The sequence below is a fragment of the Pelecanus crispus genome, chromosome 1 (assembly GCF_030463565.1).
Source record: "Pelecanus crispus isolate bPelCri1 chromosome 1, bPelCri1.pri, whole genome shotgun sequence".
Taxonomy (NCBI): Eukaryota; Metazoa; Chordata; class Aves; order Pelecaniformes; family Pelecanidae; genus Pelecanus; species Pelecanus crispus.
In genome coordinates this window covers 45,398,903-45,417,993 of record NC_134643.1, presented here as the reverse complement: position 1 = coordinate 45,417,993, position 19,091 = coordinate 45,398,903, and the positions used below count along the sequence as shown (strand labels likewise).

The window sequence follows — 19,091 nt, the reverse complement described above, 5'->3', positions numbered from 1 at the left end:
CTTGATAGATTTCTTTGTAAGTAGGAATTGAGGATGCTTACCTTCCTGTTAGATGTCCGATTTGATTCCCTAGATGTTCTTGCAGTGTTTTTCCATGGCCTCCTGGCTCTATGTACAGGGAGATGAGTCATAATTTCTTTCATTTCACAGGAATAATGCATATCACTAGCACCCAGGTGTTTTAGCATGTCTATGTTAGTTCTTGTTTGAAGTCCTTATTAATTACATATTAATTAAAGGTAGTAGATGAGGCTGTAAAAAAACAAGGTTCACTTAAGTGAGTGAACGGAAGTAAGGTCACTTAACTTTTCCCTGACTGAAATTTTTCCAGTCTGTTTTGTTCAGGGTTTTTTTTTTCCCTTTTTCCCCACTCCTTTGGGGTTTAGCTCACTAAACAGGCTGATCCACTAGGTAGAAATAATATTTTCACTGTATTTCTTTCATTTTGTCTCATGTTGGTGTCTCCTTTTTCTGAGCAAATTTTCATCTGTAATTAATAATTTGGTTTATTTTGCTTTACAAGTTATAGGTAATAATTTTGAAACCTAGGACATTCTAAACAGGCTATAGTCTTAAATCACATGACTGACAATCAACAAGAAAACGATATGCTACAATCTAACAGGAGAAGCTATTTTATAAAAATACTTACATGTAAGTATGTAATATAATGTCCCTCCCAACCTTAACCATTCTGTGATTCTGTGTTATTAAATTTTAAAGCTGATTAAGAGATACTAGTGGATTATAAGAACTAATAAACTTTAAAGTCCTCCATTTGTTTATATAAAAATACAAATAGGTTTGTAAACCATATTGGCCAGGAAGTAGCCCAAAAGTTTAGGCATTAGATTTAGTTCATATTGATTTTTAGGCAGAGAACCACCATGAACTTACATATTCTAATTTTCTTCATACAAAACAGCCATACCTTTGCAACTATGGAATTATGTAAGAGCAGATGAAAAACCTTATGTTAAGATTTTAGAATTATATTAATGTGGTATGAAGTAAGTCTGACCTAAAGTTGTGGCACAGTTTAATCGGTGTACCAAAATATTTGATTTTTTCTTCACAATTGGACAGGTAACGAATAGTTGGAATAGCTGGACTTTATCCTGTGAAATAATTAGGGACAGATAACGTGTGTACTTCGGAATACTTCTGGGAACGTGGTGCAGCTATATTTCGGTAGGTCAGGATAGAATGAGCATCTGTGCAGCAGACTTCGATGTTGCTGCCCATGCTGCAGCCTGGCTGGCACTTCTTCAAGGCACTCGAGCGCCTTTGAACCATGCTTCCCACTCGGCTGGGCTCAGAAAGGGGCATGCCTGTGTCTGCGGGGTGTGGTGCCCAGGCAGGCTGCGTGTAAGAACGTTTGAGTCACTCTGCAGGAGCCAGACAAGGCCGGTGCTGAGCCAGAGCTCATAGGTACCCTTGGATCCTGGCAGATATTGGGAAGAGGCGTTCTTTGCGTGGTTGTCTTCATTGTTCCTGATTTCTGGAAAAGCAAAACCAGCACATGAACAGGGTCTGCACATGTGTATCTTGGATGCGCATACTTCATTGAGGCTCTGCTCTGTCAGGTAAAGAGAACTGCAGTGTTTTCACCTGGGAAATCATTCATCCATAGTCCAGAAACACACACACATTACAGAGAATGACATGTTTTCAGATTTCCCTTTTGGAAAAAGAAACTGAATAGCTTTTCTCCCCAGAGGGCTGGATAGTCGAGAGGTAGAAGAGACTGCCTGGAACCTGTTTGAGATGTATGGATTTCATATGGGCTGCACTGAAAGGGCCTGGGAAATTCAAAGTCGGTCTAGGGAACTGGTAACTTGTGATGCTGTCCTAATTTATTTTGAGGTTACTCTGCATCTGAAGATGTGTCTTCTCTTTGGATCTTCCTGTTTGGTTGGTCTGTCTCTCTCTCCATAAAAAGTATAGGCAGATGCTCTAACAGATTAATTTACTTACTGAACTTACCTTTGTATTTTCTCTAATGGCTTCCTTCTCAAAGAAAGCATCATCCTTGTATAGACTGTAATGCCATTGCCTTTCCACTTCTATAAATAGCTACCTAAATCAATCAGACGGTATTTCAGAAATACGTGACCAGAGGGTATATTAACCTTAAATTTCCTCTGTTTAGCACAGGTAAAGAAAAACTGTATCTTCCTTTTCCCCTAGGACATTTTTTTAGGTCTTGCATGTCTACATCATCTGCTTCACACAGAAGAGGTTGTTCTGTATTGCTGATCTGGAACTAGGTATCTGGGTGCCACCATATCAAAATAGTTCTGACAACTGAATTTTAATCTCCAGAATACAGGAATGTCTTTTTCCTGCTCAAAGTTTTATTCTGTGATGTGTTATTCATTATGGCATTTTTTAAAAGGATCAGTTGGATGTAAATTAAACAAGGCTCTTTTAAAATGAGTTGGTTCCAACTTGACAGATTACAAATCAAAGGAAGATCAAAATAGAAAAAATTTTGTCAGGCTATTTAAGAACAGTAGGTCAGCTTTTGGTTTTGTTTAATCTTACCAGGTTCTTTTTTCAGTTTATTTTGCAACTGGTTAATAGGTGGTGATAACTTCATGCTTTCCTAACAGTTTTAGAAATAAAAGCTCATTTTTAGAATGACTGCTTATAAAAGAGATTTATTGGGTGAGTAAAGAGTGTTTAAGGTCATCTCTAGGAAATCCACACCAGGAAAAAATAAAACATAATGAATCGTGGAAATAGGTGTAAAATCTTGGCAGGGGAGGGAGCCTGGGATGGTTTTGTATGTACCAGTATTTTCTCCAAGTAGAGACCTAGAAAGTGCACAGCTGCCAGGGGTGCAAGCAGTTGAGTGATATAATTGCTGCTTTAAGAAGCTTGGAAGCACCTTAGAGTGCTTCTGGAAAGAATGGTTGCAGTGGAGATTTCCACACCCTGCCCACCAGCAGTAAAAGCATTTCCATCCAAGGTTGAATTGGTGTTACATTCCATGAAAAGCATCTCTAGAAATTTTCAAATGGTTTATAATCAGGAATGGAAGGTAAATGGTGCCTCCATGACTCTGTGGCTCCTGAGAGATGCTTTTCTCTTGGCGAATTTCAAAGCCTTTCAGTTGTCAAGCATTCAAATGTTATCTCACTTTAATATCTGAATGAAATTTTGTCTGCATTGCAGAAGATAGGTAACTGCCATTTCCTTGGAAATGGCAATGTAAAGTTGTACTGAATGTAAGAAGAAAGTAGATGTAGTTAATCAAGATGTGACTCATGAAGGAGATTGGAATTAACTTGATTGGCTGGATGGAGGTAGAATCTACTTGTTCCTTGACACGTAAAAAGGCAAGAAACCCCAGCAATAGACCTCGTTCCTCCATGTAGTGAAGTTGTATCTGCTCACATCTTGAAGAACATATAGGAAACTTTGTAGGAAGCCCATATTTGGATTACATATGAAAAAATAAATTGTTTTGATGGCCTAATTTCAGTCAAAATTTAACCTTGCATGTTACAGGAATATCATTATGTAGTTATAATTTACACCAGTGTATAGTCAAATTCAAAAAATACTGCACGTATTCTACATGCCAGTGTATATACCAGTGTACCCTAGCAGCCTGATTTGATCCAGGCAATTTGCTTTACTCATTTGCGAAACTTTTAAGTAGTCTTTCAGGGGATTCCAGTGAACCATTTTCATAGTCCAGCTGACTCCAGAGTTTGTACATGTTTAAAATCAGTGTTTGTTAGTGCACTTTAACTAGTGGATTTATAATAGTGGGGTTGGTTTAACATCTGGAAATCTTTGTCAGACACTTGTAAACACAGACAACTCTTATTTATTTAAAGCCTGATGACCAGCTTGTTTATGTCTCTGTATTGGCCAGATGAAGTACCAAGATGAGCCAGGCGCAGAGAGGGGAGTTAGCAAAGTTGCTTACATCCTAGTTTGACAGAAGTTTAACTGGCAGTAAATGGTTTCATTAGTGGAAGTAGTCTCAGCTGCCTTTTCTGCCCTTACACATTTTCCTTCTCTTGTGCAGCAGGTGTGTGTGTGTGTTAGGCTGTGTGGTGAATCACATGAAGGAGCTTATGTAGAATGAGATGAATCTTTGCTTTTTCCTTGGTTATTTTCACTTAGATCACATCCTGTTATGCATTAATACGTGGCTGCACAAACACTTTTGTAGACATGAGGAAAAGGGAGCATGACCAGTTTTCTGGAGCAATGCTGGCGTATGTCAGTCTGCAGTGTTCTTGAACTCCCACTTGAGATGGAGCAAGAGCAAGACTACTTGATTATATAATTTATTAGCAGCAGTATACACTGTTAAAAAGCAATGCAAGCTGCCAGAGATCATGTGCAAGAAGTAAAAGTAATTTTAAAGCTGTATTTTGAATTGATTGCTTTTCCATTCAGGATTTCCACAGGCAGTAAAGAGAATACCTTTATTTAAAGGGAGACATTCAAATAAACTGATCTCTTCATTGCTCATAAACAGTTATTTTGATGAATCATTGAATTTTATAGTAATTACTAGATAATTTTATAATTTACTAATAATTTATAGTAATTACTAGATATTTTAAACATGAGTTAAAACTCAAAGTTTAAAAATACTAAAGAATATAAGGAAGATTTGTAAATTAGTATTTATATACATGCCTAATTATCTGCTTTTAGGTTAATTCTTTGCAGAACAGGAATCTTCCTCCTTTCTCCTTCCCATTCTTCATTTTCTGCCAACCTTCTCTTCTCCAAAAGTGGTGGAAGAGACAAGACCTGAAATTATAAGACGTTTACCTCATTTTAAGAGCTTTTGAATAGTTTGAAAGCTTAGATTCATTTTTGATTAATAGACACATAATGCTGTTTATAGTATAACTGCATATTTTCCTGTTCCCAGCAACTTTTGGATAAATAACACACACAAAATAAATTTCATAACATGAGAACAAAGATAAATAGTATTTCCCTGGTGCTTGCATCATCACCTTAAAGAATGATTGGTTTGCATTTACATTAGAGATTCCAAAATAATAAAAGTCACTATTTACCAAATCTGCAGTATTAATTTGGTTATCAGAGGAAACTGTTTTTATGCATCAGATGCGTATTTTTAACTTTGTTTCATAGTTAGTTTTAAATACAAAAATAAAAACCACTAATACTTGCTGTAGAAAGATCTATTTCAAAGGGTTAGGTAATTGGTTTTTTAGTTTTAACAGCTGTCATTTGTAGCAAATGAGAGTATTTGCCATGTACTTTGTCCCTGAGCATTTGTTTGCTTTCCTAGCTTTCTTTTTCTGAAGAACTGGCTTTTCTGAATAGTACTGCCAAACTATTAGAAGTCACCTGTTGAGGTAAATGTACAAGTCTATGTATATAAATTGCTTTACAGCTTATATTTGCATTTACTATATGAAAAGGTCTTAGGAAATTTGAGGGTGTACCATGCATATGTTGCATCCCTTTGGTGTCTAGAGTAGAAAACAAGCATCCGAGATCCAGAAATTTCTTTGTAACCTCAAGGCTTCAGCGTTTTCCTAAAAAAGAAGCTGTTTAAAAAATAAGAACTGAGGGAGCTTGGAGCCCAGAGTTCTTACGTTATTGGCAAGAGTTGTATCTACAGACAGGAAAAATTTTGACCCAGTCACCTACGTGTGTCTCTTTCTCCATCCAAGCTTAAAAAGAGAGTTGAACCACTTGTCTGTGGCTAATGGGACAACCAGGATGTTTCTGAGACCTCACCACGAGTTGTGACTGATATACTGATATGGCATTTCAGTTTTCATATACAGTGAACATGTATCTTAATGTATTAGATGAAACTACTTGAATCTGTTCACGTACATCAGAGTCAGATCGCCTTGTCAGTCATTGCTGACTGTCTTAAAGCTAAAAATCAGGCCACTACAATCCTTTGTATGTAAAAGTTCAGATAGGCAAATCCCTAGCTAACAATATTAGAGGGCAGAATTAAATCCTTTGAAGCTGTCAGATGTTAGGTATATGTTCACTTAAACTTACTAAGCTGAGAGAAGAATGCAGATGGAAAACTCAGACGAGCAGAGCAGAAACACAGAATTATTAAGGCTGGAAGGGATCTCGGGAAGTCTCTAGCCCAACGGCTGTGGACAAAGCAGGGTCAACTGGAGCAAATTGTTCAGGATGGTGGCCAGTTGGGTTTTTATTATCTCCATGGACCGAAACTCCATAACCTCTCTAGGCAACTTGTTCCAGTGTTTAATCTCACAGTAAGAAAGCGTTTTCTTACATTTAAGTTGAATTTCCTGTATTTCAATTTCTGTCCGTTGCCTCTCATCCTTTGTCTAGGCACAGTGGAGTATGGCTCCATATTCTTTACCCCATCAGGTGTTTATACAAGAAACCTCCTGAGTATTCTCTTCTCCAGGCTGAACATTCCCAGTATTCTCAGCTTCTCATGTGTCACATGCTCCAAACCTTTAATCATCTGTGTGGCCCTTTGTTGGAGTCTCTCCAGTACTGAGAATCCCAGAACTGGACCCAGCACTACAGCTGTGGTCTCACCAGGGCTGAGCAGAGGGGAAAGATCACCTCCCTTGACCTGCTGACAGCGCGTCCAGAGGATGCCATTGGCTGCCTTTGCTGCAAGGGCACATTGATGGCTCATGTTCAACCTGGTGTCCACCAGGACCCGCAGGTCCTTTTCTGCACAGCAGCTTTCCAACTGGTCCACAGCATGTACCGGTACTTGCGATTATTCCTCCTCAGGTGCAAGACTTTGCATTTCCCTTTTTTTGAACTTCACGAGGTCTCCATTAGGCTGTTTTCCAGTCTGTCAGTGTCCTTCTGCATGGCAGCACAGCCACCTGATGTATTATTAACTGCTCATCCGAGTTCTATGTAGTCTGCGAACTTGCTGAGGGTGCACTTTGTCCCATCATCTGGGTCATTGACAAAGATGTTAAACAGTACTGGCCCCTGTATCAACCCCTGCTAGTGATGGGCATCAGTTGGACTTCGTGCTGCTGTTCATAACCCTTTGAGCCCAGTAGTCCAGTCACTTTTCATTGCACCTCACAGTCTACTTACCTGATCCATATTTCAGCAGTTTGCCTTATACACATGTCATGTGGGAAGGTGTTGAAAGCCTTGCTAAAATTGAGATAAACATCATCTGCTCTCCCTTCATCCACTGAGCCAGTCATCTCCTTGTAGAAGGCTGTCAGGTCAGTCAGGCATGATTTCCTCTTCGTAGATCCATGCTGATTTCACCTTCTTGTCCTTCAGGATTTGTTCCATCACCTACTCAGGGACTGAGGTAAGGACTAGCCTGTAGTTTCCTGGATCTTCCTTTTTGAAGACAGAAGTGACATTTACTTCCAGTCCTCAGAAACCTCCCCCTACTGCCATGACCTTTCAAAGATAATGTAGCCTTAGTAACTTTAAAAATAGTGTTGGTAGCATTTAAAATTCTATTTCCTTGCCATTTTAGAGGTGAAATTAGGTTGCTGTTTCATAGCTGTGAATTGCTACTTTTCAGATGCTGTCATCAATGATAAAATAGTTATCAGTGTTAAAATAGCAATTTTACACCACTTTGTGGGTTTCTTCAAATAATTCCCATGACTTAACTTTGTTGAATATTGTTCTTCTGCTTATATTAGGGAAAGTGTAGCACATATTGCAGAAGTTAAAAATGCTTCATAAAATAAAATGCACTTTAAGATCAGGTTTTGTTTCTGTAATACAAATACTTTTTGTCAACTTCATTTTCTATAAAAAAAATAGTATTCTTTTAATCCTATTTTTTAGCTTGTTTATTTACTTAGACTTTAATGCATTGATCAGTGAAGGTAGTGTAATGTTTTGTAGGATTTTCAGCGTGGATGGCATTTCTCTTGCACCTTGTTTTGAGAACTCTTTTATTCCTTTGTCTGCAGTTAGTGTCATAAATAGGCAGAATTTGATGCTTTGCCATTATTTTTTCCAGTAAAGACAATTGTTCAGTTCATTAAGTCCTTAAATATTCTTTCCTGACTTTTTACCTAATATTTGCTGATGCTGGGGGGGAGTTCTGTCTATGACTAATAAAATAATTGGTTCATGTTCTTCTTACGACATCCAAAAAAAATATTTGTGGACTTACTTTGTCTAATCTGAGCAATCACTTACTGGTTGAAACATGTCTTAATTTTTCTGTGTGATCAGACTGGTATTGGGAAGCTACAAGCATAGAATTATTGATGCAAATATATTGTTTCAGGTTTTCTTATTTGTATATAATGCATCGATGTGTTTTCAGGGATTGTGTAACAATAAATGAGCCCTTTTCCCCACTGTTCTTTTTGTTTCGATTTCCATCTTTACAGAGCCAAAGTAAAAGCATAATGGATTTTTTCAAATTAAAAAAAATCCAAACTCAACAAAAAAACCCAAACCAAAATATAATCTTAGTGAAAACATCATCTTACCGCATTGTGGGAATCTGAAAAGTAATGAAATTCTTTACCTTAAGGTAGAAAAAAATCTGATGAGCCTTGTAATCCGCAAGTAATCCATGTATGTATCTTTGAAGGGCCAGATGCATAGCTGTTGCACCATTGAACTCATATTGAAAATGTGTACTGTTATTTAAAGTATGTTCTGATTCTGTCTATTTCCGTTGTTAAGATAATTTCCAAAGAACAGTCAAAGGAGATGCAGTGTGTTCTTTAAGTCTGTAGTCAGAATTCATTAAGCCTGTGCAGGTGCTTAGAAAGCAATGATCAAAAATCGACTTACCGTAGCTTGGCAAGTCACTGTCTGACATTTGAGTGCATGAAATGTCCACATACAGATGTCTAGCCTACCTACTTAACAGCAAATGCAAGGAGAAGACCACTTCAGTTAGCACTTCAGCTAACCCACTTCAGAAACAGAGGTGAACCAGGTTGCAACACCTGGGTTAGTATGGCGAACAGCATACCTGTAGTTACCATAACCCAGCTGATAACAAAGTGATTTGGGTCTCAACCCTGTACTACTTGCTGGCTTCGGTTTTTGTTCCGTCCAGAAGGATAGCAATGGTGCCGAGGAGTTGGAACAGTTTTGCTCTGCTGCTCTTGGACAGGTAGATGAACAGCTACCAAAGTGCACAAGCGTTTCTGTATTAGTAGTGGTAGTGAAGGTGTATTGGTGGCAGCATGTATGTTTTGGTAAGCTGCATGTTCTGGATGCGGGGGGACGGAGTAAGTGCATCCAGTTTTAAGATGCAACCAGAAGCTGTCGTTTAAGGGTTCTGAGCTGATGTTCAGAAGCAGTAACGCAGTGACAATAATCCTGGTATTCTGTCTATTCCTGATAGCAAAATAGTGCAAAGCTGGGCTGTACAGCAGTTTTTTGAAGTGTGGGCCTCCTGCTTTTAACTGCAGGCTTCATTTTCTATGGAGTGATAAAGTATTTTGGAAGTAAAAATAAAAGAAAAATGTTAATTAGGTTTTTCTTTCTGATTTTTTTTTTAGGACTCCTCCAGGATGGTTTCAAGCAGATATAAAAGGTATGAGATCTTTGTACGCAACACATTTCTTTACATACATAGTTCTGCCAGAAATAAAGCTGATTAAATGGGTGTTTGTAGTAGAGGCCATCATACTGCTACTGTAGATATATAGCCTTGATTTTGGGGTAAGGACCTGAGAGATGCAGCAAACTTATTCAAACCCCTCTGTTACTATTTTAAAATAAATTCAGCTAATATTTTGCTGGGTCTTACTAGTGCAGCACAGTTTCCCAAGCAAATGTCTACCTTGACTAGACATTACCTAGGAGCTAGTAGTTTCACAGTTAATTTATGAACCACCGTCTTCTGAAATTTAATGCAGGAAGATAATTTTGTTGCTCTCCACAGTAATACTGACAGAAATTTCTATGGTGTAGTGATACTACTGTCTCAGTTGTAGGGGATGCTGCCCACATGTAGCATGTCCTGTTTGTTTGTATTTGAGCCAAGTGTTACCCTGGTCATTACTCAAGTTCTTCAGATAAATATTTCAGAAGCTCTTGATGCACGTGACCAGTGAGTGAAATTTTTGTCCATGTGGAGTTAATATTGACACAGCTATCACAATTATTAAGAAAACGTAATGGTAATGTGGGGCCTAAAATAAGTCAACTGAAGCAAGGTATTTGTGTAAATGTATTTTTATTTGACACACTGAATGTATTCTCTTTTAGGTATCCTTTACTTGGGTAAAATTGTAGGTGGTTAATTCATCTGTGTATATATATCCTGGCTGTAGAAGTAACTGCAGAGAGCACCTACAAATGTCTAGTCTTTACTGGTGTGTTTTCCACCCCCCAGACTTGTTCACCTATGGAATGGTTTGGGTTGGAAGAGACCTTCAAAGATCATCTAGTCCAACCCCCCTGCCATGGGCAGGGACATCTTTCACTAAATTAGGTTGATCAAAGCCCCACCCAACCTGACCTTGAACACTTCCAATGATGGGACATCCACAACTTGTCTGGGCAACCTGTTCCAGTGTCTCACCACCATCACCATAAAAAATAATAACGTGTCCTGTTATGCTTTAGATTTCTTAGCGTGGTGCTGTCTTCTATGTTTATGTTCCTGGGTTCCCATAAACCTAGTTGGGTGATGCTTTTTATTGCTCTAGGGGTTTTTTTAATTCACTTTGTCATTGCAGAATGGGTGAACTTATTGTCACAACCTTAATAACTATATAATTTCATGATTACTTTCTTATTAAGGAACACATTTTAGTTCAGTCTCCACTTCCTCTTCAGTCCCTGTGCAGAATTTCATTGCTATTTGTATCTGCCGAATACTTAGTGGTGTGTGTCGTAGTGCTTTGTGGCTTTTCATAAACCTTATCTTTACTCTCTTCACATGCTGTATATCCTCACTCACTTGCACACTTGGTTGTGTGTAGGGTGGTAATAAATAGAAGTTTGCGCAATCACATTTGTAGTTTATTTGAAAATAAGCTAATTCTTCTGATTAGCATTGCAAAAATAGGAAACTTCAAAGCTAGAAAATGCTAAAATAACACTTTTTTGTCCAGTCCTTGTTCAGTCAGCTTTGGTTATATGTAGGATGTGCATTTTTTTGTTCTTGAACTTTCCCTCTCAGGACTGGCATCACATTCAGGAGGAATCTGACTTGCTGTGAATTGGTGTTCAATCATAGAATCATAGAATGCATTGAGTTGGAAGGGACCTTTAGAGGTCATCTAGCCCAACCCCCCTGCAGTGAGCAGTTGCTCAGAGCCCCATCCAGCCTGACCTTGAATATTTCTAGGGATGGGGCCTCCACTACCTCTCCGGGCAACCCGTTCCAGTGTTTCACCAACCTCATTGTAAAAAAAAAATGTCTTCCTTATATCCAGTCTAAATCCGTTCTCCTAAATCTATTACTCCTCCTCCTGTCCCAACAGGCTGCGCTAAAAAGATTGTCCCCATCCTTCCTATAGGCCCACTTTAAGTACTGAAAGACTGCAATAAGGTCTGCTCGCAGCCTTCTCTCCTCCAGGCTGAACAACCCCAACTCTCTCAGCCTGTCCTCGTAGGAGAGGTGCTTCAGCCCTTGGATCATTTCTGTGGCCCTCCTCTGGACTCGCTCCAACAGGTCCATGTCCTTCTTGTGCTGAGGGCCCCAGAGCTGGACGCAGTACTCCAGGTGGGGTCTCAGCAGAGCAGAGGGGCAGAATCACCTCCCTCGACCTGCTGGCCACGCTGCTTTTGATGCAGCCCAGGATTCGGTTGGCTTTCTGGGCTGCAAGCACACATGGTTGGCTCACATCCAGCTTTTCATCTACCAGTACCTCCAAGTCCTTCTGCGCAGGGCTGCTCTCAATCCCTTCATCCCCCAGCCTATATTGAAATCGGGGGTTGCTCCAACCCAGGTGTGCTTGGCCTTGTTGAACTTCATGAGGTTCACACAGGTCCACCTCTCCAGCTTTGGATGACATCTCATCCTTCTGGCGTGTCAACTGCACCCCTCAGCTTGGTGGTGTCTGCAGACTTGTTGAGGGCGCACGCAATCCCACTGTCTATGTCATTGATGAAGATATTAAAGAGCACTGGTCCCAGTACGGACCCCTGAGGGACACCACTTGTCACTGGTCTCCATGTGGACATCGAGCCATTGACCATGACCCTCTGGATGCGACCATCCAGCCAAGTCCTTATCCATCGAACAGTCCATCCATCAAATCCATATCTCCCCAATTTAGAGAGAAGGATGTTGTGGGGGACTGTGTTGAAGGCTTTACAGAAGTCCAGATAGATGACATCTGTTGCTTTTCCCTTGTCCACTGATGCAGTCACTGATGCATGGGATGCAGTCACAAAAGTATTTTGTTACATGTGTTGCCATCTATCTTACTCATTGCATAGTCTTCAAACCTCATGTTGAAAACAAAGGATTATTTTCCTGTGAGGTCAGCACAGTGCCCAGTGCTCACAAGTACTAAGAGGGTTTTAGTCTAACTGTACTTCCATATAGCTAATATTTTATAGATAGAGACTCAATGCCCACTGTGATTAGAGTTAGCAGTATCTTGATTTTTCCTCTATATTTGAAAATTTCAGTCCTCCTCCCAAGTAATTTTTCAGGTAAGAGTACTTGAACAAAGTATGGCTCCCAGTGGCTTTGCTTTCTGGTGTGAATGCTAAAGGAAGGAGTTGGGACCAGAGTCCTCTTCAGTTCTGGCAATGTTTGGCTTGTTTGCCCCTTCCAAGATCTGCAGTAAGAGAAGGTCCTAGAGAAAACAGCATCCTCTACAGTAATTCTCAGTCACTGTGGTGTAGATCTCACTTATGTCCCAAATACAGCAGAAGTCCTTTGGAAACTGATAATGCCGTTCTGTGATAACACCTAGTACTGGAATGCAAATGCCAAAAGGCCGAATTGAGACCATCACCTGCTTGAAGGCTCAAATATGTTCAGCTTAATGTGCTTTTAACATTTTTGGGCGTACTCCCTTAGGTTTTCAAAGCAAATTGAGAGCAAAGCATGTTCTCACATAGGGACAATCACTTTGAGATCCTGTTTGAAACTGTTACTTGTACTGCTCTGACAATAGGTGGTCAGTACTTTGTGCGTGAAGAGGCTGTTAAACTTTACAGGCATGTGACAGCAAAAGCAAAAAGATAGTGTTTGCCTAAATTCTTGGGCTCTGTTATAGACTCCCCGCTCCAAGAAGAATGCATTATTTGTCAGAAATTTTCAGGTCATTTTCCCCCATCTTTACTACTCCTGCTCCTTATCTTTTGCTCTCTCCTTCCCCAGTTGTTCCTCATCAGAAGTGACATCTCTTAATCTCAGCATTTTTCTTCACTGTTTTCCATTTCCTAGCCCAGTTAGACACCCTTTCCTTTCTCTCCCCCTTTCTCATACATCCTTATATTTAACCATTGAGGTCCTAGTCTTCTCTGCAATATTTTTCTGTCTTGGTTTTTTTTTTCCCTCTTTTGTCTCCATCCTCTGTCCTCTTCTGACTTCTAGTTCTGGGTTATGGATACCATTCCAGGCTTCCAGTACCTTCCCTTTCCCTTCCCATATAGCTTTTTCCATGTCTGCATTGAGATACCCAGCCTCCTGGCTCATGGAATTGCTATTCTCTCAATATGTTCCAGTGTTCAAGGAATTGCACAGATTTTACTACCTATTTAATCAGACATGCTGGCTGCTTTGCCTTATATGGATGTAGCAATCCATGGTTAAAAATTTATATGACATTGCTGAGAAACCCGTTTCACTGGGTGCCTGTTGACTGGAAGACATATTTACAAATGAACTCTGCTGGCTGCTGTTGTGTTATTCTACTTCTGTTCTGGCTGACTTGGACAAACTGAGCCTGTCTTCTTATGCAGTAATGTAAATAAAAGTTTGTGATGAGGATCTTAATCTATACTTGTAGTCCATCTTCTGAATTGACTAAAAATTTTCATACTTAGACCCCAAAAGTTTTTGTAGGGGTTCCTTTGTAATTGCATGATTACCCACATAGAATATTTTCAAAAGAAAGTGATGGTTCTGTTGTGACCTGGAGTGGTACTGTAATATCTATTAAAAGCATGAGCAGAATCTTCAAGGTCATGTTGATATGAAGGCCACAGGACATGTTCATGGGTGTACTTGGGAGTTGGGACCAGCCATCTGTCCTGCCTGTGAGCTTCATGCAATTAAAATGTGTAGGTATCCTTCAGTGATAACAGCCCATATCAACTTCCTCTTCTTTCATTTCTCCCTAAGCTTTTCTTCCTGTGATAGGCCTTATCTTGGCCATTCCAAACTTCTATTACTGTTAGCTGGGTCTACCAGTTTTTGCACTGCTCTGTGAGTAGTTATTTTAAAGCAACAAGCACGTTGCCATTAGTAAGAATGGTTTTCTGATTCAGGCTGATGCTATTAGCATAGTTGGTGTCATCACTGATTTCTCAAACAAGAGAATGACAAAGTATATTCTGTTTATTGAAATATTTGAATGTAATCTACATGTAAACATGATTTATGTTTCTCTTGCATTCTGTGAACTAAAAGGTTTGTTAGCAAGTAACAGTAAAGCAAGATAAGTATGTGGACATAAGAATATTTTTATAAGTACAGAGAATTTATTTTAGCAGCTTAGTTTTAAGACTGTCTACTAGCTTCTGAACCAATTTAGCTTCTTTTTTAGAAATGTCTTAAATTGAAAAGAAAACCTTGCAAATCAGGATTTAAAATAACTCAAGATTTTTGCATGGTTCACGGATCAGACAGATCAGTCTGGATTGGTTTACAGGAAGAGTTAGATGAAAATCTCTTAGTGGTTCGGGGGTGTGTTCCCCTTAAAAGTTTGTTTATTAGTGGAAATGAATACAATATGGTACAGCTTTATGGCTTCTAGACAAAATGTCAGAGAGTTTTTTCCTTCTCTTTTAGAACAGTACGGCACACTAACGTGCAACCCAACAGGCAGAGACCCTTGCCCACTAGTTCTAAAAGACCACGTTGCACTTGAGTTTAACATTCATACAAGAGTTGAAAAATAAATGAGGAAGAAGAGATCACAAGAAAAGAAGCTAGTGCTTCAGAGCAGTCATTGGAAGAGCTGTGAAGGAAATGTTAAAGCCCTGACGAAATTCTGGTGCTCAGTGTTTTTAGATTACTACAGAGCTTAAACTATAACAATTTACATTCCATCATACTAACCTTGGTCTCACTACATCAAAAAAATACAGCTGCAAAATACTATTTCCTAACACTATGCCCAGACTTGCCCACTTGCCTGTGTTTGGGAGTTTTGCAGTGAGAGTTGGCTGTTGAAGCACTGTCTCATCTAGCTTGTTACATTAGGACCACTACTGTGCAAATAGGAACACTTAAGGTAGACAGGGGTCACTCAAGGTGCTTTTCCTGACTTTTGTATCCCCTTTTCAGCCAATGTTGATGTTATGAGAAGGCAGAAACACTTAGGGTTTATTTCTGCAGAAGTTTTTGATGATCTCAGTTGAGCTGGTTGCGGTTCCTCACTGACCCTTGTACCAATGTTCATGCAACTGGAGAGGGTGATGCTTCAGGGAGCCACTATGGCTGAAAGATGATGGCTTTCTTTGCTGGGCTGCTGGATTGCTTCATGAGCTCCTTGAATGGTTTCCTACTGAGTCATCTGAAGGCCAGAGCCAGGAAAAGTGGAGGAAGCTAGGAACATACAGCTGTAGAGAAGACAAGACTGCCTTTCCTTCACTGAGCTCTGGAAGCCATGGACTTGGCTTAAGCAGTCTGAAGTAACTGAAGTCCAAGGTGGCCTGTTCAGAAATACTGTCTTTTGCTCATTCTTCCAGAGAAGATGTTAGCAACTGGCTGGATTTCACTGACGTAATTAGGAGTTTCCAAATCAAGTATAGTTACAAGATTCTGGCAAAGTAAATAAATGTGTTGCAATTGAAATCAATGAAATCTGGTTTTGACCGGGTGATTTTAATTGGGTAAAATTGCAATTTGGACAGTGCTTCAAGAAAACATTGAAAAAAACCAAAGAGGCGTTGGCAGGAGCAAGATTTATTCCACCTTTCTGTAATATTGCTGTTAAACCTGCCCCTTTGTGAATAACTGATTTTACGTTATATTAAAGGAAATTACTAGAACATCATTCTGACACAAAACCTTTGTTTCTGTGTAAGAGTCGTCAAACTGCGATGTGGGTTGATTTCACGATATGATTTTTATTGAAGTACAGCCAGAAAAAACTTTCAAAAGCAAGTCTTAAGTTGCAAAAGTGTTTTCTGTTTTCAGCATTCTAGTACAGGAATACCCATTTAAAATGAGGTTTTGATAGTGGTGAATTGAAGGTGAATTGATGGAATAGCAAGTTGAAGTTTGTTAAATGTCTTGTTGAACGTGCCCTTTTGAAGCAGTAGTGAGGGATGTTTCTACCCAAATGCGTTGTCATTTGCTGCTCTCCAGGTGGGCACTCTAATCTAGTGTACATATGGCTGCAAATACAATCTCAGACGCTCTTTTTTGGGGGGGGAGGGGAGGGGAAATTAAAAATACTGTTTCCTGCAGCCATAGCCTGTGGCTGGATGTTTCAACTGCAAGTGTTGAAACAGTCATGTGCATAAGTTGCTTGAATGCTAAAAAGTGGAATACGTTTTGAATTGCATTCTTGAGCAGTGACTCTAAATTTTTTTCAGCTTGCCAGACCCCTATTGTTTTATTTCTGGTGCTAATCACCACTTTTACCCAATGTACCTCTATTGACAATAGGCTTTCTTTTCTTTCATAACTTTTGTGAAATTCCAGCAGCTTCCAAGTTGCAAGCACTTGTAAACGTTTATTCAGTTAGAAAGCAAGGTTTCAGTTGCAGCCCCAAACTAAATGGGGTTCTGCTGTCACATGCATGCACTTTCCCCCCGCTCCCCCAAAAGAAGGCATAAACCCAGTTTGTTTTCGTAGTAGTATACAAAGCTCTTCAGTTTGGGCAGATTATCATTATTATTATTATTAGTAGTAGTAGTATTGTTGTTACATATTTATAAATATAAAATAGATTTTATATATATAAAAAAATATACAGGTTTATTTCCATAGAGAAATGGAAATTCCATGTTGGGGCTGGCTGATAGGTGTTTTCTCCTAGTAAAGTATAGACACCAAATTCAGTGATACTGTTATTCTAGGTAAGTTTTCTTTGTTGTTTAAGGCTTATAAAGTGACATTGTATCTGAAGACTAATATGCCATGCTCTGTGAAAGATATGTCTACCGTGTCTCGGATGGTACCTTTTTTGCTGTTGCTGTGTACTGGACATTGGTTATAACAACCAAAATAATGAACTCTGTGTCTGTCACATTCCTTGTGTTAGGTTACAGATTAATGCCTCCTTAAATGTTTTTTTAAATCCCATTTCCTAGAAGTCTTCATGATATGTCCTTTGTATTTGCTGATACTGAAAAGGAATGTGTTTAGTAGGGTCTGCTCCCCAGTGGAATAGATGAGGAAATTTTGGAGGGTGAGTTTCAGGGAAAATAGAAAAAATGTCTTAATTTGCAGTATTAATGAAACCCTTCCTGTCTAGATATTCTTTTTTCTTCTAACTTTCCTGTAGGAGTATCTGCCAATATTGCTCACTTGAGCTGAGTTGAGATATTCTAGTACGTTGGCAAAAGGGTTAATTTTTGAGTGATGAGAAATTCAGCCTTTTTTGTGTGGTCTATCCTTGTGACATTAACAGCATGAAGCAATGCATCTTTCAGAGAGCTAAATAATCTAGAATTTATAGAGTTAAGCTAAAGTATTTCTCTTATGTTGTATTGCAACATGCGTATCCGGTCCTAGAAATGTTTTTTAAAAAAATCTTCTAGATGAAGAATAAACAGTGCTAAATATGGTAATAACATTAAGCTACAAAATTCCTTACAATTGTGTCAGTGTGCCTTGGAAACTTCACACGTATTGGAGCAAAACAATATTTATATCCATGAAAAGACGTCCCTTTGCCAGATACTCCTGCGTTTGGTTTGCACTGTATCCATCTAGATTTGCACATTGTCAGCAGGGGTTTTCTAGAGTTATGAAATGCAAAACTGTTAAATGAACACATTAATCATATACTCTTCTATGTTTTAAAGGAAATGTTGTAGGGGTACTCATAGTGCTTTTCATTCTTTTCCCAAGTGCTCTATATGTATACATATTTTGGCTGTGTGATTCCACAGAATCACAGACTGGTTGGTGTTGGAAGGGACCTCTGGAGGGTACCTTGTCCAATCCCCCTGCCCAAGCAGGGCCACCTAGAGCCGGTTGCCCAGGACCACATCCAGATGGCTTTTGAGGGTCTACATTTGAGTTCCTCTGGTGAAGACTGAACAAGGGGGATTTTTTTTGTCTTTGGCTGTTTAGCTGTATATTTTCAAAGTCACAGAAGTGTGGTTTTGGTGGATTGGGGACTGAAGGATCTGTATCTCTCTGCCTGGTCCCAGGGCACTCTGTTCTGCTGCTCTTAATTATTCATTATTCTACATTAGAGGTAAATAACATTGCTGTTAGGAAGAAAATAGCTATGGGAAGAACACAAATTTGTGACTTGGAAAACACTTGACTTGTGCTTTGTGTATTTTTAATGGCACTGTTTTTGTGCATAGCAATCACAATGGAGAATCCATAAGCTTTTTTAAAACTAGCTTATGTGCATTTGCAGTGCTTGTCTGTTGAGATTCTATTGCAGTGATTTTTAAGGAATAGACACACATGATCTAAAGCAAAAAACTAGTTAATGAGTGAGTGCCTACCAACTGAGCTATGACAAACTGCTGTATATCCTAGTTCTGAAATCAAATATTTGGAAATGGCATAAAATTAGTATGTTGGGCTGCATCACTTTCTCACTTTGGTTTGCTTTCCAGTTCCTTACAGGCCATATTCATAGTTCCTGAAAAGTCTGTTGATATGTGTAAGCTTCTTATGTTTTGGACATATACTTGGTTTTCATCCTTTATGTTTTCATCTGCTTAAAAAGATGCTTGATTTAAATTCCATAGTGGTACTTTCCTTTTTAAAATAAAATTGTTTAGCTTGGTTTTTAATGTGCACAGTTCATAAAACTTTTAATTCT

General features: G+C 39.1%; 1 protein-coding gene across 1 annotated transcript in view; it reads left to right on the top strand.

Moving 5' to 3' along the window:
- Window positions 1-19,091, top strand: part of PAWR (pro-apoptotic WT1 regulator) — an 86,060-nt gene that overhangs the window by 57,688 nt on the left and 9,281 nt on the right. Inside the window, exon 3 of the mRNA XM_075727557.1 lies at window positions 9,492-9,526. Coding sequence (XP_075583672.1) covers window positions 9,492-9,526 — 35 coding nt within the window. The remainder of the gene's footprint in view (window positions 1-9,491; window positions 9,527-19,091) is intronic.